The sequence below is a fragment of the Podarcis bocagei genome, assembly GCF_964188305.1.
Source record: "Podarcis bocagei genome assembly, chromosome: 2".
Lineage (NCBI taxonomy): Eukaryota > Metazoa > Chordata > Lepidosauria > Squamata > Lacertidae > Podarcis > Podarcis bocagei.
Genome location: NC_138126.1, coordinates 78,676,448 through 78,698,782, shown reverse-complemented (window position 1 = coordinate 78,698,782; position 22,335 = coordinate 78,676,448). Strand labels below are relative to the sequence as shown.

Genomic DNA, 22,335 nt, shown 5'->3' with positions numbered 1-22,335 from the left:
AACATTTTGTGAATTCAAAGCATCGAACTGAAATCAGCATATACAGTGGCTTATTAATGAAACTGAAGCTATCAATACTGAAAGCTGAGACATTTCTTCTAAGCTGTAGTTCTGTGTTAGTACACTGTACTTGCACATTGCCTAATCACTACTGCCCTGTATACCCAGTCATGGATAGCACAAAATGTAGTAAATATTTGATGAATCTTGTGAATTTGCACTATTTTTTAAGTGTTGAGAATGAAGTTATTGCTAATTCCATACACTATCATAATAATCAGCATTAAAAGAAGATGGGAAGGATTTACTGCTCTTCAAAGTGGTAACACTAACAAAGAGTAGTAAAACAATAAAGTCAGCTTCTTCAGTACAGATGTAGCATGATTATCAGGAAATCTTCTTAGTTCTCTCTATTAAATGGTCATGTGATCCAGCAAAGCAGACCCACACATGCAAGCAGAGCTTCCCCAGTGCCATGGAAGGGGAGAGAGTCCTGCACACTTACTGAGCTCCTTCAACCGCTGTCAAGTGCACCCAATCTTAGAAGTCAGGATCACATGTTTAGGTGCCAATACAACCCAGGATTTTGCTTTCAACTTTGATTTTTGGATTTTAAGGTTAAAATAACAGATGGTTTAATGCAGCATGACTCTAGTTTTTTTGTGAATATGTAAGGTACTGACAACAAACTCCTTTTTGCATGAAAACATATATATCTAGAACAGCCTTTAACATGTAAGTTTAAACATAGACACAGACATACATACACATACACAAGCACACTAACATGCAAACAAAGTCTGATCACTGTACAAATAGCAGGAGGGGGGGAATCAAACACTGTATCCCACATAGGAAAGCAAAAACAAAATATGGTTATGGAAGAGATTCACATGAACAGAGTAGTCTAGAATAAGTGTTGTTGTTTTTTAACTAATTATGCTCATAGCCAGTTAATTGGGGGGAAATCTTGCTGACTACATGTGAAATCTGTATTTGTAAGTGTATTTTGAAAATAAAGATAAGAGATCCAGTTATTTGGGAAAAGCAAATAAAGGTAAAAACAACAACATTCACTACCATGCCAACTTACAGACAAAACAGACTAAGATGGTTTAAAAAAATTTACCGGTCTTGGTGGTAGCGACTGTCTTTACATACGGGCAGCTGACTATTTGCATCATTGCTACACCTGTAAAATGGATAAGCAAGCATGTTGGAAAGCTGCCACTGCATGTCAGCTACCACTGGGAATCTGAGTAGTATCAATTTTCCTGCTACAAATTTAGCATGCCATTATTTTTTTCAATGGCAGTGGGAAGCAAGCAGGAAGGTCTAAAATGTGTTTCCCTTTTAGTATAGTGATTCCAGATCAATGACAAGTTCCTGCAATAATCTCGGATTATACTGAACATGAGGACTTAAATGACAATGCAGCCATCTTTTTTTAAAAAAAAATGAGGGAATGATGCAGGGATTTAAATTCAGTGTGGTCAAGCTTCTCCACCCCCTTGTGAGACAATGCTATGAAAGATCATACTTATCTTGCCGTATTACAGCAATCTGTCCAGGATTACTGCAAATAGCTCATTTAGCCCAATCCTATGCACATTTACTTGGAAGGAAGCCCCATTGCGTTCACAGGACTGAAGCCTTAGGAATGTATTTGGGGGAGCAGGGGGAGAAGAATGGTGGTGTTGAGAAAGCAAATCATACTAGAAGGCACAGGAGTATCAGTCTGAAGAGGGAAAACAGGCAAGGTTGAAGGTAAGATGTTGAATGCAAGTAAGGGGCAAGGTAACAGGCCCCCTCCAAAAGAAGAAAGGAAACAGAGAAGTTGAAATGATGGCTCATTAGTTGCCTATATATGCTCTCCCTTGTATCTTTTCTCCCTTCTCCATTCCAGAGCCAAAACAAATTACAAATTAGCTCTTTAAAACACTACCCTAGCCACACAGAAGAGTCCCATGTGGCAAGGTAGGCTTACGTTTAAAGGACGCCTTTTAAGTTTATTCATTGAAAAGAGCAGTCAAGAACTGTTTTCCAATTGAAAAATGTTACTGACAGGTCGCATAGGATGGGACACCCAGCAATTGAGGAATGAGGGGAGGGAAACAGGGTTGAAGGGACATTCCAGACAAGAGATAATTTAAAGAGGTACCAAGTTTATAGTACCTTCTAACACTAGAAAATGCAAGAACATAAACTCTTCCCAAATTTCTTTTAGGATATTTTTACTCCCATATTTTGAGATGCACAAAATGAAATTAAATCCCAAATTCAAAACAAACAAAAAACAAAGTTTCTTCAAGAGTGTCCAATACAAAAACATTCAACTATCATTCATGGGTTTTTGTATTGCATTAGTCTTCCAGAAAATATCTTTTCTAATAATATTCCCAAGCTTTATTCATGCATGGAACAAAATGCACAACTGCCAAGTCAAGCAAAATATTTGCTGATATATGTTAGGGTGTATTTACGTTACAAATTTGCAATGAATGCAGAGGTTAATCTTGTTAACCATGTTTTGAATATGCCTGAAAATTAAGTGTAGAGCTGTAATCCTAAACAGATTTACTAGAGAGTAAGTATCATTACAGTGTGACTGACTTCTGCATAAGTATGCATAAGATTGTGCTACAGAAAGATCACTGAATCTGGGCAAGTTTTTGTTCAGAAAGATTTTTGAGAAAAGTAGCCATTTCCACTGTCAAACTTGTCATGTTAAAATGTATCAGTAGCTTATAGCATATGAACTATAACTAAACACTTAAGGCTGTTTAGTTAAGGCTGTATAGTTAAACACTATAACTAAACACTTAAGGCTGAAGGAGAGAAAATAATTCGAACAGGTACTTCTTCACATACAATAGCAGTAGTGACAATGTAAAATACATTTTCAGTATTTGAAGATGTTACTGGATGTTCCAACCGCTCTTATTTATTTCTTAGTGCATTAGTATTCTAACTTGACTTGTTTTTTATGCTACGAAAAGACTGTTTAAAGAATGCACATAGGATTCTGCCTATGGAAACGACAAAAACTACACTATTAATTGGATCAAGACTTGAAATCAGCAGCGTTCTGCTCACATTGGAGGAAGATGGTGGAATTTTCACCAATTCCTCCTTCCTTCTGTATCTCCTGTTGTTGCTGTTCCTGTGCTAGGTAGTTTCCGCTGCTTTACCAATCACGTTTATACTTTTCAGAATAACTATTGGAATTTCATATTGTATATTTTAAGAGCTCTAAGGTTTCACTATTAAGACAGGCAACTTGGCCAGTAGCACTGAAGCCAAACTAGAAGAGTTTCATGAATTTGAAAAACATATCTTTGTATAAATGGCCACATATGTCACTGGCACTAGATGTAGCTTTTATGAAAAGTTAACCTTTTTTCAGTCAGCTGAGGTGACTTAAGAATCCTGGTAATGCTAGAATCCTAAGTAGTGTTTAAACACAACAGCCTTTTAAACAGGGGTGGAGGTGGAGGAGTATTCTTTTTGTTTGTTACTATGCATTATTGTGTTTTTATATTGTAAACTGTGCTGTGATCCTCAAATGAACAGCAGTATAGAAATTTTTATAAATAAAATAGACTACCGTAGTTATTATATACTAGCAAATTTTCAAACACACTTCCCACATAGGTCCAAGTTTCTGTCTTCAACCATATAGGCCTGAAATTATTCCAATTTCAGAATGAAGCTATATGGCCCGGCCAAAAAGTACTTGTGTATGTGAGTACCACCAAATCCTCTCCCTGTCTGCAACACAGTCTGTCTTTAAATTCTAGGGGTACAATTGATGGCAAGAAAGGGAGGACACCATAGGTGGCACCATGGATTTGAACTTTTTTTGCACTGACAGATAATTAAACCCTATCTTTGAATTTATTAATTCATTTTATACTGTCCTTCAATGAAAGTTTACTGATTCCATCTGGTAATTACCACTTGGCAAGGTAACAACTGAAGTGTATTTCTTTTGCACTCAGTCAGTTTTACTCTATCATTTAGAAATATGCATACATTAATAGCTGCACTGTAATATGTGACTCTACAACTAATGTTTTGAAGAGCTTGTATAGGTAATTAACCAGTTTAATAACAGTTAATTCACCAAAGCAGCTATTTACTTCAAGACAGTAGTCTACTTATACCAAGACATCACTTATTTTAAAGTCAGTAAAGCTTAGTATCACGTTCTTAGGGTGCAATCCTAAGCATGTCTACCCAGAAGGAAGCATTCCCAGGTAAGTGTGTATAGGATTGCAGCTTAAGGAACAAAGACAAGGTGAATTTCTTCCAACCATGAACTGTTAAACCAATAAATTGTGTTTGAAGTATAATATGTATTCATGCCAAAAAAGGGGTTTTACATGACTTCTTGCCAATAAAAATAAATTCTGGAATATTTTTTTTACTCTAAAAAGCCTGTCAGCTAACTCCAAATTTGTTGAAGAATATATTTTAAATGAAGAGGATTCAGGCAAATTCCATACACAGTAGACACATGAGTGCAAACAAATTGACAACATGGACATGTGGCTGGCAAGACAGTCATAATATCTCAATTTACCTGGAAGTGGAATAGGCATGCCAGGAAGAGGAACACGAAATGGAGGTACCATTACTGGTGGGAAAGCAGGAATTGCTGCTGTTGGCTGAGGTACTGCATGAGGTACTGCAGGAGGCAAAGTCTGTGGGACTGGCTGGGGTACAGTCTGCACAGATGTAGCAGAAGGAGCAGAGGTTGAAACACTGACTGAAGGTGTAGCAACTGAAACAGCTGAGCTGGGGGTCTGGTCTTGTGTTGTAGGTGCTGATAAAGAGAACAAACATCCAAAACCCTGTATCATACATGTATAAGCTCCATGTTTAATACGATTCACCAAGATTCCCTTGTAAATAATGCCAAGTTCATTATGCTCTCATAAGTAATTTACAAAACTATGCACAGTTTACAGAGAGAGGCCACTTAAGAACTTGCAAGTTATTTCATTTAAGTATAAACTTCAATCTTAATGCCAAGATTACCAAGGTGCTCTGCTAGTGGAGTCACCGAGAGGTTTCTGCTGCAAGGATCAAATAATGAAATAATCTCTGCAGCTGCAAAAATTTACCATACACACGCACACTCACCTCAAACAGCCTAGGCAAATTTCTGAAAATAGCTGATAATGGGTTTTTTCAGCTTTCTTCAAAGGATTAAGATTTTATTTCATTTCCACATTTTCCATAAAATGCACCTAACAAACCTCCAGAGCAGTGGCATGAGTTTTCTGTTGATTCATCAAACAGCAAATAAAGTCATTTGAACAACTGATGTATTAGGAACTTACATTGCTCCTAGTCAAAATAAAGAACAAGGAAACTACACTGTACCATTGCAGAGTGAAGGTACACTTTGTAATATAAAGCAAAATTTTGAAACATAATGAAAGCACTTCAGCATATGCATGGCCACAGCATAATGCAGATACGGTATATTCAATCTTTCCCTCTATAACTCAGACTGTAAGCATTCTAGAATCCTATAGCACCTCCATGTGGTGCAATAATTTAATATTAAACTCAGCAGCAAATTTACTTACTGGAAACTGTTTGTGAAACAGACGTCGTTGTGGTACTAGTAGACGTTGTAGATGACTGACTATTTGATGATGGAGATGGAGATACTGATGCAGGACTACTAGTAGTAGGTGTGGAACCACCTACAGCTTGAGCTTGGGCTTGAGCCTGGGCCTGGGCTTGAGCCTGGGCCTGAGCAGCAAGAATTGGTGTCAGTTCAGACTGCTGAATAACTTTCACTCCATCAGGTTTGGTCCATGCTGACTCACGTGTCCGTGCATTATAGTAATAAACCTACAGGCAAAAAAGACAGTTTTATGCTACTGTGCATAACCTAGTTCTTCCATTCACCTTTCAGATTCCTACCTGTGAAAAACTCTCAAAATCAATATAATCGTTAGAAATTTTTCTTAGTATTCTGAAGGCGTTACAATACTACACAACCACCTTAACAAATAAGATTGCTAAGGATGCAAGCCTAATCCCCTGATCAATGCTGCTAGAGGGGGTTGGGATTCTGCAGACGTGTCCATCCACTGAACACGACCCTGCAGGGGATTCTGCTGCCATAAAGGTTACCACCGTGCCTGCCAAAACTGTGGGCAGTTGTGAAGTTATCCAAGACATGGGGCCCCAAATCCAGGCACAGCATGCAGAGCAGGGCCAGCCATGGAACCACTAGGCCCTGGGCTGGTCCTTTTCCCAAAGAGGGGAACAATTCAGACTCCCCTGTGGTGCCAATCTGAAAACTTCAAACACACACCTTCTGCCTTTCCCAACAGGATTGTTGTATCTTCAATGCAGCAAGACAACAATTATTACTATTGTTACTAGGGATAAATCTTACCTTTCCATCTGGAGTTTTGTTTTCTACCCAGATCTCTTCAGTAGGTGGCATTGTTGGTGTTCCAGGGGCAGAGACAGGTGGCATCCCTGGAGGAAACATCATACCGGGAGGTGGTGGCATATTTCCCATTGGAGGAGGCATGAAAGGTGGTCTCTACAAACATATGCAAGAATAAAAATATTACAAGGGATGTTCAAATTCACAGTGCCTTCATAACTAACCAAATCTATCCAGAAATAAGTCCCTATGGGATGTATCCAACTAAATCATTGCATGCACAGAACATCTTCCCCAAACACAACAGAACTTTCCCAGCCTCTCCTCCCCTTGCATGCCTCCCAGAACTGTTCTGGAGGTTCTCCCAACCATCCAGAGCATATTTGGGGGACATGCAGAAAGAGATACTGTCCTCATCTCATACATTTTTACCTGTAGATGTGGAGGTCCCATAGGTGGAGGAATTCCTCCTGGGGGTGGCATTGGAGGCATATTTGGATCAAATGGAGGACGTCCAAAAGGAGGCCGGGGTGGTGGTGGAGGGCCTCGCATCATACCAAAAGGTGGAGGTGGGCGCATAAGAGGTGGTGGGCCTCTCATGACAGTATTTGGTGGAGGAGCTGGTCCACGAAATCTCAGTGCTTGCTGTTGAGCCATTCTGTGAGCAAACCAAAATGAACAGTTTTGTCTTCAAATTATTTGATCAACAGAAGGGAATTGGTGTTACAAGTGAACCAAAACATTGTGACAAAGTTATCATGAACCCCAAACTGTTTGGGAAACTTTGTCCTCACAGTTTAAATGACTTAGAAAGCAGTATCTAGACTGGGGATACTTCAAATGGAAAGGCACTGCACAAGCTTCCCTCCCACAAGCCTAAATACAAGTCACCTCAAACGGAAGGTGCAATACCCATATCTTTCCTGTATTTATATATATCCAAGACATGGACAACTGATTTTAATAAATACCAAAGCACCCAACAGTTTCATAATGTGAATGGGTGCACACCACACACTTGGATGGGAACATCTACATCCTTTTCACTTGTAGCCTAAATCAGAATTTGAGAATGCTATCCCCACTGTGCCACCCAGCCCTCTACAGAGGTAGCTTAGTAAATGTATATATAGAAAAAACGTTCACCTTTGCAACCAACAAACGCTCTTCTGATGCTCTCAGGAAAACAATTTTGCCCACCATTTAGTGCCAGTGCAATACCAATGTTGGCATGATGACTCAAAATTGAAAAAAACAAAGGTTATAAGGTGGTGAACGACAACAGACAAATAATTCAACACTTAATATTCAACCTTATAATTTTGGAAGTTGCATAGCACAAAGGTGTTTAAGAATTCTATTGCTGTATATAACTTGTAAATTTGTGATGTGACACTCAGCGGCCACTGCCAACTCCACTGAGATGGTCAAGAGCCACATCAGATTTTTTTGTGATAAAGCTATTGAGAGTATATAATATATGCATATTGCATGAGTTACAAAGGATGCACATATGTAAGGATTTCAGGTTATGCCTTTAGAACTCAAGCAAGTTTGGGCCTGAACTTTTCCTATCACAGCTCACATGTATTTTAAAAGGAAAAAGCCACAATGCAGCAAAGTAAACTGACACAATGTGCATGTATTTTGTACATATAAAATATAAGTCATTTAAAATATATCTTATAAATAGGGGTGCCAAGACTGAACACTCTCACTAAGGAAGGTATTCTGCCAGTTCTGGAAAAATACTGTCTACAGAACTGATAGAATTTTATCACAGCACATGCATAGGTAATGAGAATTTGCAATTGGCCTCCATTATTTGATAATAATGAACTTGTGAAATGGAAAATATTATGCGGAAAAAATAAAGCACTGAAAAGTTTTCTGCCATGCATTAGTGTATGGGAAAAACTGGTTGCCCACATCTATCCTGGGAAGGACAAATTGGCAGAATCCAAGAGAATGCAAAACTTTTAGTATTTCCGAGACATATAAGTTATTTCATTTCAATTCATACTGAACATAAAAAGCCTCATCTATAGGTTTCTGAGAGGAGGAAGATCTGCGGCCTGCTAAAGAGCACACAGTGTTCTAGTGTGATATGGGTCTTCCTGCCCTCCCCTCTACCTCCAGTATCCACTACTGTTGCCATCTACCCAAAGTCTGGTGTAAGAGAATAAAGGCTGGCTACAACTTGGATTGAGGGCTTCTTATCCTACATCTCTAAATCCTCACTGCTTTCACCACTGCTGCAGTAGAATGGAGAAAGAGCCTGGGCCTAAGAGTACCAAGTCCACTATATATGCATAGTCAGGCCTTGTTTTGTTTGTCATAATGGGCCATTTCAAAAGGACAATGCCTTTTTCTTATGATGCACAACAATTAAATTGGAATAGAGACTGCTGCTATGAACACTAGAAGTTAAAAATACTATCTGGGTGAGTTTTTCCACTACTCTTATGATTGTTAGTATTTGCAGTGGAATTTCTGGATACAGTGAAAGTCACATTGTACTGCAAATTACCAAAGATACAGTATATGCAAGCAGGGGAGCTGGGTGAAAGAGCAAACTGGACACCTGCACCTTTAATAAAATTGCAGACGACTTTCACCAGCTGCTGGAATTATTTCTTCTGCATGACTATTGAAGGTGAAGCAGCCCTGTCTTCTTTTTCACGTAGCTGCGACACAGACAAGTAGAGATTTCCCACTTTAAACTGGACTGCTTCATATGTTTTAAGTGGAAGAGGGCTGGGGTGGTGGCACATCTTCAATCTCAGTTATTCTGTTTAGTCATTAATTATGCTTAATATGTACATTTTTAATATTTGATTTTTTTACTTGTAATTTCTTAATGTTTACAAATATTTTTCTGTTAATTACGTTGCTTTAAATGGTGGATCTTTACTGTATTTCATTTGAAGCTTTGAGGAAAGTTGCAAACTCCTTACAGATTCTTTTTCCAGGAATACAAAGCAGTACAGAAATGACTTTAATAATAAACACGAAAGCATTTCCATGTATGGAAAATCGTCATGCATGTGTTTTGCTCCGCATCCATATGTTGAGAAGCTGCCATTCAACACAGCTTTCCAACACATGGACGCCAGAAGCGTACTATGCAAAACACAACCCTATATTAATGTCACATGTCAGCTTCACGGTATTTCCTACGTGGGAATGCTTCCTTATGCAGGACCACTGTTAGCAAGTGAAGTATTCCTTCTGGTTACTTGGATAAAACTTTAGATGCGATCTGGCCAACCTTCTACACTTGCATTTCAAGTTTTTCACACACACACAACCCTGAGGGGCTTCTCCTCCTCAATGCAGTCTATGAACATATGAAATCCTGCCTTACACTTGAGGCAGCCCCTTGCTTCATTTAACTCTGCACAGAATAGATTTAACAGGTATCTGCTGCAGATGCAAGGGTTGTTGTATTTCCTCCCCTTGCCTTCCTCAGATCCTCTTTCCTGCTGAAATACTAAGGCCTTCCACATGCACAGAGGCATGCGCTCTCAACTACTACTGAGCCGCGGGCCCCCAGCTGAGGCGCCAGTTCAAGAAGGAACTGGGGAAGAAGGGAACCACGCATCTCCTCCGCCGCCCGCCCGCCGCTCTTGATACGTCAGCGTGTGTCCGGGAGCCGCCATTGGCAAAAGCCGGCTGCGTGTGGGGGAGCAGCCAACAGACAAAACGGGCATCCCGTCCCCAAGGCCCTCTCTTTGCCGCCTCCTCCTGAGTTGAAGAGCCGTTGGAAATAAATAAATAAAACAAGCGAGCATGGAGGCGGTACTACTCTGGAATAACGGAGGTTAAAGCGGTCGGGGCGCTGAGCGGGAATCTCACCAGGGCAGGAGGGAGGCTTGAGGTGAAGGGCGGGCGGGCGGGAGAGCCCCGAGAGGGAGCGAAGGCCGAACGGCCGCTTCCGCCTCGAGACGAAAGGACGGAGGGGGGCGGGCCCAGCGCCGCCAAAGCGGAGCGGGAAGGGCGCTCGTGCCCCCTGCGCGCGCGCGCGCTCACAAAAGGCCTCGTGCTCCTGGCTCCTCCTGCCAACCCCTTCCTTCCCCCCGCCCGCCGCCATTCCCTGAGGAGGACTTGGCCTTACCTCATCTCATTGTTGTACCGCTCCGCCGCCCCAGCGTCCCCTTCGCCGCCGCCTGCTCCGCCACTCGCGCCGCCGCCACCGCCGCCGCCTCCTCCTCCTCCTCGTTCCGCCATCACCAGCCGACTCTGCCGCCGCACACGCCCACCCTCGCCAGGCCTCGCCGCCTCGTCAGTGGCTGCCAGGTGCGTCAATCACATGACGACGCCGCGTCACCCTCGCCTCGATTGGTGCCTGTCGCCGCCGATTTTGAATGTGAGGCGGAAAGCGAGTAGTGACTGGCTGGTTTGGCTCAAAGAGCATCAAGCGGCGCCGCTTGAACGCGCCCTCCTGCGGCCCGCTCGCTTGCACGTCACGTGACCTATAACCCGGAATTGACCTTGTTTACCTCAAAAAAAAAGAAGAAGTCTCTGACCACAGAGATAAGAATATAAAGGGACGCATCCTATTCTTTTGATACGGAACTTCCGGATGTATGTTGGAGAAGCCATTTTTTCAACCTCGCGGGGTCTGAAGTGAGAGCAGTAAAAGTGATACAGTTAAATCATAATTTTAATGTAGTTCAGCTATGGTGGGGCTCCATCGTGTCCTCTCCGAAATGGTAGAGACGTTTAGGGTCTTTCTTGCTCAGGACTTATTTCATGCGAAGAGATAATGCGATCTTTTTACCAAAAAAGAACAAATACTTTCAGATTTATTCATTTGATTTATGGCAGTTAACAATTTTAAAACAAATACACTTTATAAAATGTAGAGTGACAATATAATCTGGGATTATATTCTTTGGTTTTTTGCTGCAGCAGATTAACATGCTACTCTTCCATGATTTATAATGTATTTTTAAACATTTTAAAATATAATTGCTATTACAAATGCAATCCATTATTAATTAATTAACAAATCACTTCCTAGGAGGCATTTTGAAGCGACCTCACAATACAATAAAAATATAAAACAACTATTGCATATATAAAAGCAAGCAAAAGCTGTTACAGATAAAAATACAATTTCAAATACTGTAAAATGTTACCCATGGTTAATATTGCTGATTAAAAGTAGGGTTTTAATTTCAAGCCAAAATACCACTCAGGTTATACCTCTGTTTAAACTGCCATCTCAGGTCCACTTAGAAGCTTGCTGCTCCACTGACTTGCAAGAGAAAGTGTTGTGCTTTTAAATGTTCAAAAACAAAAGATCTTTTTGTTGTTGTTGGCATCTGTCTGAAAAGATACCATTTAGAAAAAGCGGGACTTTCTTTGGCTGCTGCTACCTTTCACTTCGGGAAGTGTAGCCCAATCACAAATATAGTCAGGGTGTTGCTAGCTATGAGTGAGTTCTGGTGGCTTGACTAGATGATTGGGGATGAGAAAGAGAGTTGGGGCTTGTGTGCCGACTCTCTTATTTCAGAGCTCTGGGTGTCTAGTCTGGCCATCTGGACTTATCAATGGATGTTACTTGTGGTTCTTCTCTCTTGTTTTCACTAGGGTCTGCTGTGGGATTGAGGCATCAGGCATAAGCCTGCATTTTATTAATGTTTGATCAGGACTTGTATATTAAAGAGAGAGCTTAGATTTTCAAAAGTTTCATGCCAGGCAAGAAGGCTAGCTGCTTAAGAAAACACTGGCAATGTTTTTCCTCCTAGACAAGGGGCCCCTTTTGATTAATAGCAGAAGACAATTCTCAAAGTCGTAAAAGCTGAAATTACAGACTGAGTAAGGACACTGACCCTACATGTTACAGAAGATAACAAAGGCAGAGATAAATATAATTAGGAATGAGTAAATAGTAAAATAATGCCAATGTGCCTCCCAGAAAAATGAGCCAGATCTTCTTTCTAAGGTTAAAGACCAAATGGAGAAGCATCTAGCTGGCAGAAAGAGAGGCTTTTTGGGAAGTCTTTTTAAAGCTGAACTGAGAGAGTTTGAGGGCAATAAATGTTGGGAAGAGCTAATGGAAACAAAGCAACTGGCTGGAGAAGGGGGGGGAAGATGTAAACTAAAGAGGTTTCTTCTGAAACTGTTTTATACTGAGTTCCCTTTTCTACTTTACAAAGACCTTATTCCTTTTAAGAGGCTACTTGTGTTGTGTATTAAATATATTGTCTTAAATATAATTATGCAAAGGATTTAGAAATGCTAGATTCTTATTTCATATAGTTGTAAAGAGTTGTATTTTATCCTGGAATTAAGTCAGACACCAGCCCAGCCCTCTTGCTAGACAAAGAGACGCCATCCAAGCTGTCCTGATATATGGCTGTCAGGCATTTGTTTAGAAACCTTCAAATGAAGGAGATCTTTCAATGTTGATGTGAAACTCAAGATCCTTGACATATGTTTAAGATAAAAATTTAAGATTAACCATTTGTTTTAGAAGGCAATAGGGCAAGGAGGGCAAGAGGTGAGCTGGTAATTAAGATTCCTTGTTGAGACACATGTAAGATATATTACTGCTTATTTGTCATTTATAGATGTAACAATATATAGCTCTTTGTGTTCCTTATAAGGACAGGAGGATATGGGTGTATCTTTTAGGATTGGATATAGCAATCAGCCAATAGGAAATCCAACCAGGCTGATTGGACAGAGGCAGCCACAGGAGGAGCAAAGGGGGCTGGATTAAGGGAATATAAGGGCTGGCCATAATGGCAGGAGGCCAGGCCAGAGCTTGGTAACCATATACCACTGTGCCTCTCATTTATTTGTCTGACAAATAAATAATTATTTTAATTTCTCTATTGCTGCGTTGAATATTTCATTCCAGCTAAGCGTTAACCACAAGCAGGGTACTACATTTTATGGTGCTCCTGTGACTCGGATAAGTGGTCTGCTGGAACGCAGCCCCTTCGCCCTATTGGGCAGGGTACAAGAGAGAGGATCTCTAAACTGCTTACCCAAGCGCGCACTGGTAAATTTTTCCAGGGGGAACGCAGAAGTCTCGTCTGTCTGATACCCTGCTCACTGGCGGCGACGGACCGGGGGGAAACGGAACCAACCAAGGGTAAGTGCACTAAGGGGTTTTTGGCCCTCCAATTAATTGGGAGGAAGAGAAGTCTTGATCAAACTTCTGCGTCTCAGTAAGTGGGAACTGAGTACGCTAGGTGGTTGGGTATATCAGATGGTGGTCTGGTGGGGGAAAAGGAAAGTTGGGAGGTAGAGTGTGTGGTGAAGTATCTAGCGCATTGTATGTGTGAGAAAGTACAGAGCAATCTGTAGCTGACCTGAGTGTGGAGTGGGCAGTACTTCGGTTCCTGGTAAGGCGACTTCACCAGGCAAGGAAACCCACGAAGCGTGTGTGTGAGTGACTGAGTGGATACTTCACAGGGCCATACAATGGGAGTTGGGGGTTCAAAAGGGGAAAATACACCTCTTGAATGTATGTTAAATAATTTTAAGAAAGCCTTCTCAGGGGCGTATGGAGTCAAAATGACGCCAGAGCGCCTGAGAACGTTATGTGAATTAGAGTGGCCGAAGCAAAATACTGAATGGCCATCTCAAGGAACCTTTGATATAAATTTAGTAAGCAAACTTTGGTCTAACATCGCCAAAGAAACTGGAGGGTGCCCAGAACAATTTTCATATATAGATTCCTGGCTGAGCACATTAAATAAAAATCCTCCATGGATAAGGGAATGCAAAGTCCAACGATGCAAATTATTGGCTGTAAAAGCCGAAGCTAGGAAAGGAATCTTGCCAAATAAACTCAAACCCATTTTTGAGGGACCAGAGGAAGAGCTGCTTCCACCTCCACCCTATGCTCCACATCGAAGGGAGCCTAATCCAAACACTCCACCAGTTGTAACCCCAAGGCAAGAAAGTGGAATGAATAATGGGGCTGGAGTCACAGAACTTGATTCCTTGATAGATTATGATAAATATCTTCAGGAGGCATTGGAGGCCTATAATAAAGCCCAAGCAGAAGCGGTTATTCCATCTGTGAGTCCCAGTAGAACTCCATCTACAGTCTCTTTTAGTGGAACAACTGATTGCCTACCCCAAACTCCTGTACATCCAAGTCCTAGAGAATTATTACAGAAGTTACAGGGAGACCTTAATCGGTCAGCAAGCAATACAGCCAGGCGTATAAGGCTGCTAAAAGAACGCCTTGGGACAAATACCATCCCCTATGATTTGAGGCCCCTAGAGCAAAGCGAAGAGAGAGATCACGTAGTAGCCCCTCTCAGAAGAGTATTTGATGCACTTGAGGAGCCTGTGCTGGTTAACGGGCAACTCGGACCACGGCCACCTCGAACTTCGACCCTGCAATATATTCCATTCACAACTACGGATCTGATGAATTGGAAAACACACACCCCATCTTTCGCAGAAAAACCTCAGGCTATGATGGACTTGGTGACTTCAATAATAAATACTCATAGTCCTACTTGGACAGATTGCCACCAGCTCCTGAATACTCTGTTCACCACTGAGGAAAGGAGAGACATAATTGAAAAGGCACAGATATATTTGCGTGAGCAGGCCAGAGTGGGAAATATTTTTAATATTGACCGTCATCTCCAAGACAACTTTCCCTTGGAAGATCCTAATTGGGATCCAAACAATGTAATTCACCTGGCCAGGCTTACCACCTATCGCCAGACGCTTGTGCAAGGTATCCGCAGGGCATGCCAGAAGCCCACTAATATGTCTAAAGTCTCAGAAGTAGAACAGAAACCAAATGAGAGTCCAGGAGACTTTTTAGAGAGGCTGCAAGAAGCCTATCGTATATGGACTCCTTTTGACCCTGAAGCCCCTGAAAACAGCAGAATGATTACTGCTACATTTGTGGCCCAGTGCGCTTCTGACATTCGTAAGAAAATTCAGAAATCAGAAGGATGGGAAGGGATGCTGATGAGCCAAATTATGGCCATTGCACGCCGAGTTTATCGGAATAGGGATGAGGCTGAGAAACAAGAGAAGAAGAAGTGGCAGAAGGAAAAGATGGTAATGCTAGCCACAGCAGTGAAGCAAGACTACCGCCCCTTAAATGGAGGAAGAGGGCGGGGAAGGAATCCACCACTGGGAAGGAATCAATGTGCGAATTGCAAGAAGGAGGGTCATTGGAAGCGGGAGTGTCCTGAACCCCTGAGGTTGGAAGAAGTACGCCCAGGCCCAGGCCCAGGCCCAGGCCCAGGCTCCGGCCCAAGAAACCAGGGACGGGGACGGGGAATGATCCGAGATGGAAGATATCAGAGACCTGGACAAGGACGGAGTAGGGACAATGTCATTGGACTGGCAGAGGAGGATTTTACCCAAGACTAGGAAAGACCGGACTCCATAAAGTTAGGCTTCCAGGAGCCCACGGTCACGATTCAATTAGGAAGCCATTTAATAGACTTTATGATTGATACTGGGGCTGAATACTCAGTACTCCCAGAACTATTGCAGAAAAAGGCATCCAAAAGTGTAGTCATTAAAAGTGCCACTGGTCAGTCAGCTAAGAGGTCTTTCCTCCAACCTTTGGAATGCCAGATTGGGGGACATCGTTTAACCCATCAATTTTTGTATATACCTGAGTGTCCAATACCTCTCTTAGGTAGAGATATGCTGTCCAAATTGCAGGCCCAAATCACCTTCACTCCTCGAGGTCCAGAAATGAAACTGCCATCAAAGGCAGCAGGAATAATTTCCCTCTCAGTACCTAAGGAACAATCATGGCGCCTAATGTCAGCCCTGCAAGTCCAACCCACATTGGATACAGAGTTAAACAAGCTCCTCCGAACTCTACAGGTGCCACCAGGAGTATGGGCTGAAAATAGCCCCCCAGGAATGGCTAAGAATATAGCTCCAATTGTAGTAACCTTAAAACCTATGGCTACCCCTGTATCTGTAAAGCAATATCCTTTACCCCGGCGAGCAGCAGAGGGCATCCAGAAACATTTGGACCGCTTATTAAAATATGGTCTGCTTAAGCCCTGCCAATCAGAATGGAACACACCCCTTTTGCCTGTTCGAAAACCTGGGACAGATGAATACAGGCCAGTGCAGGACTTGAGGCTCGTAAACCAGGCTATCGAGACCTTGCACCCAAATGTACCAAACCCATACACCCTGCTGAGTTTGATCCCACCAGAAGCAACATTTTTTACTGTATTGGACTTGAAAGATGCATTCTTCTGTTGCCGGCTGGCACCACAGAGCCAACCTATATTTGCCTTCCAGTGGGAAGACCCTTTGACAGGAACAAAAGGCCAGCTAACCTGGACGAGATTGCCCCAGGGATTCAAAAATTCCCCAACTTTATTTGGCACTGCCTTGGCGAAGGATCTAACAAGTTACCCCTCAATACCTGGAGAAAAGGTGGTTCTGCAATATGTAGATGACCTTATACTAGCAGCAAAGGATTTTGATACCTGTAAAGAAGGTACAGAGGAACTGCTCCACTTGCTCTGGCAAGCTGGCTACCGAGTTTCCCAGAAAAAGGCACAGTTATGTTTAGAAAAGGTCAAATATTTGGGCTTTGACATCTCACACCAACAACGAGCATTGAGACCAGAGAGGAAAGAAGCTATTTGCCTTATCAAGGAACCTACCACAAGGAAACAACTCAGAGGATTCCTGGGAACAGCAGGGTTTTGTAGACTATGGATACCTGATTTCAGCAGTCTGGCCAAGCCCTTACATGAAAGCACTCGAGGTGCAGAAAAGGACCCATTCGTATGGGGACCTGAGCAGCAACAAGCCTTTTTAGTTATCAAACAACGACTTATGGAGGCCCCAGCCCTTGGACTGCCTAATTCGGAAAAACCCTTTCAGCTGTATGTACATGAACAGAATGGGATTGCAGCGGCAGTCCTGACCCAGAGATTAGGAAGTTGGAACCGTCCAGTAGCTTATTTGTCAAAACAATTGGACTCAGTAGCAAAAGGATGGCCTCCATGCCTAAGGGCAGTAGCGGCCACTGCAAGCCTTGTTAAAGAAGCTGATAAATTTACCTTCGGCCAGACGATGTATGTGAATGTACCTCATGCTGTTCTGACACTCATGGAATATAAGGGTAGTTATTGGCTAACGAACCCAAGGATGGCTAGGTACCAAGGCCTATTGTGTGAAAATCCCAGGATTCATCTACGAGTAGTGAATATGCTCAATCCAGCGACTTTGCTGCCCCTACCAGAGGTAGATGATGAAGAATCACATGATTGTCTCCAAGTAATGGATGAAGTTTATTCCAGTAGACCCGATCTGAAAGATGAACCATTGAAAAATCCAGATGTTGTGTATTATACTGATGGTAGCAGTTACCTGCATGAAGGTGCCAGACGAGCAGGATATGCTGTGGTCACCAATGAGGAAGTTGTGGAAGCTGAAGCTTTGCCTGCTGGCACCTCAGCACAAAAAGCTGAACTTATAGGTTTAACTAGAGCTCTGCAATTGGCAGCCGGATGTAAGGCAAACATCTATACTGATTCTAAATATGCCTTCTTAACCCTGCATGCACATGGTGCTCTATGGAAAGAAAGAGGTCTAATAGGAGCCCACGGGAAGGCCTTGAAATATGGACCTGAAGTAGAAATCCTGTTAGAAGCAGTATGGGCTCCAGAACAGATTGCTGTAATGCACTGCAAAGGTCATGGACGAGGAAGGGATCCAATAACCAGAGGAAATCATGCTGCTGACAAAGCAGCCCGAGAGGCAGCCCAGAAGCCTGTGGGAGGATTTATAGCAGCCCTCATACCAGAGGTAGTTCCAGAAGAAGTTAAACCTCACTATACCCCAGAAGAGAGGAAGTGGGCTGAACAGGAAGGAGCAGTTGTGAAGGACGGTTGGATGATCCTGCCGGACAATAGGATTTATGTACCTCATCATCTAGCAGGCACAATTGTAAGAAATTATCATGAATCTACTCACCTTGGCGGTACTGCAACCAGAGAGAGTCTCAGTCGGAAGTTGTATATTATTAACCTATCACAATTAGCAACTTGCATTTCACAGAAATGTGTTCTTTGTGCTAAAAACAATCCCAGGCAGGGACCGGTACAACCTCCTGGAATCCAACATGTGGGATATGTCCCCATGGAAAGCCTAATTGTGGACTTCACAGAGCTGGTCCCTTCTAAGGGATTCAAGTATCTCCTTGTGTTTGTAGATACTCTTACCGGATGGGTTGAAGCTTTTCCCACCCGAACTGAAAAGGCACGAGAGGTAACTAAGAGACTCCTGACTGAATTGATCCCGAGGTTTGGATTACCTAGATGCATTGGAAGTGATAATGGGCCAGCGTTCATTGATCAAGTAGTACAAGAAGTATGTCGAGTCCTACAAGTGAAATGGAGACTGCATGCAGCCTATAGGCCTCAGAGTTCAGGGAAAACTGAAAGAATGAATCGGACTCTGAAAACCCAATTGGCAAAATTAACCCAGGAAACGGGATTGGGATGGGTAGATGTGTTACCCATAACACTGTTTCGTGTTCGGTGTGCACCCACAAAAAGACTTAAGTTGTCACCTTTTGAGCTCCTGTATGGGAGACCGCCCTCCTTTGTTCAGGATATTTCAGCTGATCTTAAACAAATAGGAGACCATGTGACACAGGGACAAGTGCAATCTCTCTCCCGTGTTTTTGTTTCTCTTAACAGGTGGGCCCTCGAGCGCACGCCGTGCAGCATTGCCGAGCCGATTCATCAGTTCCAGGCTGGCGATAGCGTATGGGTGAAAGAGTGGAAACGTGATCCACTTGCACCTAAGTGGCGTGGACCTTACACCGTCTTGCTCTCTACTCCAACAGCGGTGAAGGTAGCGGAGGTGACCCCCTGGATTCATCACTCCCGTTTGAAGAAGTCCGAAGGCAGTTGGACGTGCAAAGGTGACCCCTCTAATCCTCTTAAACTGACTCTCTCCAAAAACCCCTGTATCTAGCCCTACCGGGAACGGGCTAGGTCACGGGCAACATTAGACGACCGGCCTGCTGCAGCCACAACCTGGAAGCTGGCTGACCTGCGCACGCCTGAAGCTTGAGGAGCATCTGAACCAGCGATTGTGAAAGGAAAGATTCTCTTATACAATTAATTGAATGCCCCCCCCCCCTTGTGGAACAATTATCAGAGATATTACTCATTGGGGATCCTCGGGATATATGTTTTGGTCTTGGTGGTTCCCCATTTCTGTCACTGGGGGAATTATATTGGGACTACTATTTATTTGCTATCACAATAAGGTAATCTTTTGTGGAAGGAATGCATATGCTAGACATCAACATGATTCTATTATTAATCCTGATCCCTTGGGAAGGGGAAGGGTCCTTGAATCTGGCCAAATTGACTAAATATGGATTCCGCCATGACCACAATATGTGGGTAGGTTTAGCTGAAATGGTAGCCAATGTTGCAAATAGGACCAATTGCCTTGTTTGCTCTCTTGGGCCAGATGATTCAGAGGGAGGTATGCCCTTATTACCGATACCATTAGATGCCATTGGTATGGTAAGCGAAATACCACACCAAACAGAAATACAGAATTTCCCCGGATGGAACTCAACTAAACCATTACGAGTTATACCTGTACAAGGGGAATTCTGTGTACATAAATCATCAAATGCAGCTGATTCTACCATGATAGGCTCTTCTCATTGTCACTATACTTGGGATAATATTAAGAATACCTGGGCACACGATACTACCTATCGAACTCGGAATGCCTTGCCCTGTGCACCTCCTTTTATTCATGCGTGGAAAGTGGTATGGAACATAACTGTGACAGAAAAAGGCAATCTGACATACTGCACTGTGAACTCTCTACCTCTTTTGATATTTCGCCTTCTGTACTCCACGTACCAAAAACCTCAGACCCGATGGTTGTGGTGGATATGTGGAGAATGGGCATACAAGAAACTCCCCTCCAAATGGAGTGGGACTTGTTTCCTGGGATGGGTATTACCACCAATGTGGATTATGCCCACTAATTTGGCCAAGCGTACACGAAGAAACGCTGATATTTCTCATATAGCAGGAGGAAGTACCCAAAGTTGGAGCGGTACTGATGATTGGCCACCAGAGCGCATTATAGCCTATTATGATCCTGCCTCCTGGAATCCTGGTGAGCTCATACAAGGGGCACGGGATCCTATTTATAATCTAAACAGAATAATTCGATTGCAAGCAGTAGTGGAACTTGTAACCAATGCAACGGCCAAGAGTTTGAGACTTATTGCACAACAGTTGGATGAAAGTAGAGCCGCCATTTTGCAGCTGAAAATGGGGATGGATTATGTACTTGCCAAGCAGGGAGGCCTATGTGGAGTCTTGAACTTGACAGGGAATGCCTGTTGCTTTAACATTTCAGATAATGGTGAGGCAATCCGTGTGTTGGCCACAAAGATGGAGAATATAGCACATGTCCCAGTACAAACATGGGAAGGATGGGATATGGGATGGCTCACCAATTGGTTACCTAATGTCACAGGACTCAAAGGGATACTATTGTCTTGCTTGTTTTTCTTGACAGTAGTGGTAATGGTTTTATGTATGATGCCATGTATCATTTCATGTTTTAGAAGTACAATTAGCAAGATGGTTTCAAATGAAACTCTACCTCATATCATGGCCCTATACAGAGCTTTACCTCAGGAATATGATGAAGGTCAAGCTATCAAGGACACTTGGGACGAAGGTCCTTGAGCTTGAAAGGGGGGAATGAGGCATCAGGCATAAGCCTGCATTTTATTAATGTTTGATCAGGACTTGTATATTAAAGAGAGAGCTTAGATTTTCAAAAGTTTCATGCCAGGCAAGAAGGCTAGCTGCTTAAGAAAACACTGGCAATGTTTTTCCTCCTAGACAAGGGGCCCCTTTTGATTAATAGCAGAAGACAATTCTCAAAGTCGTAAAAGCTGAAATTACAGACTGAGTAAGGACACTGACCCTACATGTTACAGAAGATAACAAAGGCAGAGATAAATATAATTAGGAATGAGTAAATAGTAAAATAATGCCAATGTGCCTCCCAGAAAAATGAGCCAGATCTTCTTTCTAAGGTTAAAGACCAAATGGAGAAGCATCTAGCTGGCAGAAAGAGAGGCTTTTTGGGAAGTCTTTTTAAAGCTGAACTGAGAGAGTTTGAGGGCAATAAATGTTGGGAAGAGCTAATGGAAACAAAGCAACTGGCTGGAGAAGGGGGGGGGGAGATGTAAACTAAAGAGGTTTCTTCTGAAACTGTTTTATACTGAGTTCCCTTTTCTACTTTACAAAGACCTTATTCCTTTTAAGAGGCTACTTGTGTTGTGTATTAAATATATTGTCTTAAATATAATTATGCAAAGGATTTAGAAATGCTAGATTCTTATTTCATATAGTTGTAAAGAGTTGTATTTTATCCTGGAATTAAGTCAGACACCAGCCCAGCCCTCTTGCTAGACAAAGAGACGCCATCCAAGCTGTCCTGATATATGGCTGTCAGGCATTTGTTTAGAAACCTTCAAATGAAGGAGATCTTTCAATGTTGATGTGAAACTCAAGATCCTTGACATATGTTTAAGATAAAAATTTAAGATTAACCATTTGTTTTAGAAGGCAATAGGGCAAGGAGGGCAAGAGGTGAGCTGGTAATTAAGATTCCTTGTTGAGACACATGTAAGATATATTACTGCTTATTTGTCATTTATAGATGTAACAATATATAGCTCTTTGTGTTCCTTATAAGGACAGGAGGATATGGGTGTATCTTTTAGGATTGGATATAGCAATCAGCCAATAGGAAATCCAACCAGGCTGATTGGACAGAGGCAGCCATAGGAGGAGCAAAGGGGGCTGGATTAAGGGAATATAAGGGCTGGCCATAATGGCAGGAGGCCAGGCCAGAGCTTGGTA

General features: G+C 42.5%; 1 protein-coding gene across 10 annotated transcripts in view; it reads right to left on the bottom strand.

Moving 5' to 3' along the window:
* Positions 1 to 10,689, bottom strand: part of TCERG1 (transcription elongation regulator 1) — a 35,964-nt gene extending 25,275 nt beyond the window's left edge. For 3 of the 10 annotated variants that reach the window (XM_081181005.1, XM_081181011.1, XM_081181003.1), the window contains exons 1-6: positions 10,539 to 10,689; positions 6,854 to 7,079; positions 6,425 to 6,577; positions 5,601 to 5,871; positions 4,586 to 4,828; positions 1,130 to 1,192 (exon numbers count right to left, since the gene is read on the bottom strand). In XM_081181005.1, coding sequence (XP_081037131.1) covers positions 1,130 to 1,192; positions 4,586 to 4,828; positions 5,601 to 5,871; positions 6,425 to 6,577; positions 6,854 to 7,079; positions 10,539 to 10,651 — 1,069 coding nt within the window. In that variant the 5' untranslated portion in view covers positions 10,652 to 10,689. Of the gene's footprint in view, positions 1 to 1,129; positions 1,193 to 4,585; positions 4,829 to 5,600; positions 5,872 to 6,424; positions 6,578 to 6,853; positions 7,080 to 7,567; positions 8,487 to 10,279; positions 10,346 to 10,538 lie in introns of those variants that run through there. The other 7 variants (XM_081181002.1, XM_081181004.1, XM_081181007.1 and 4 more) reach the window with 6 other exon arrangements.
* Between the last annotated feature and the right edge of the window lie 11,646 nt (positions 10,690 to 22,335).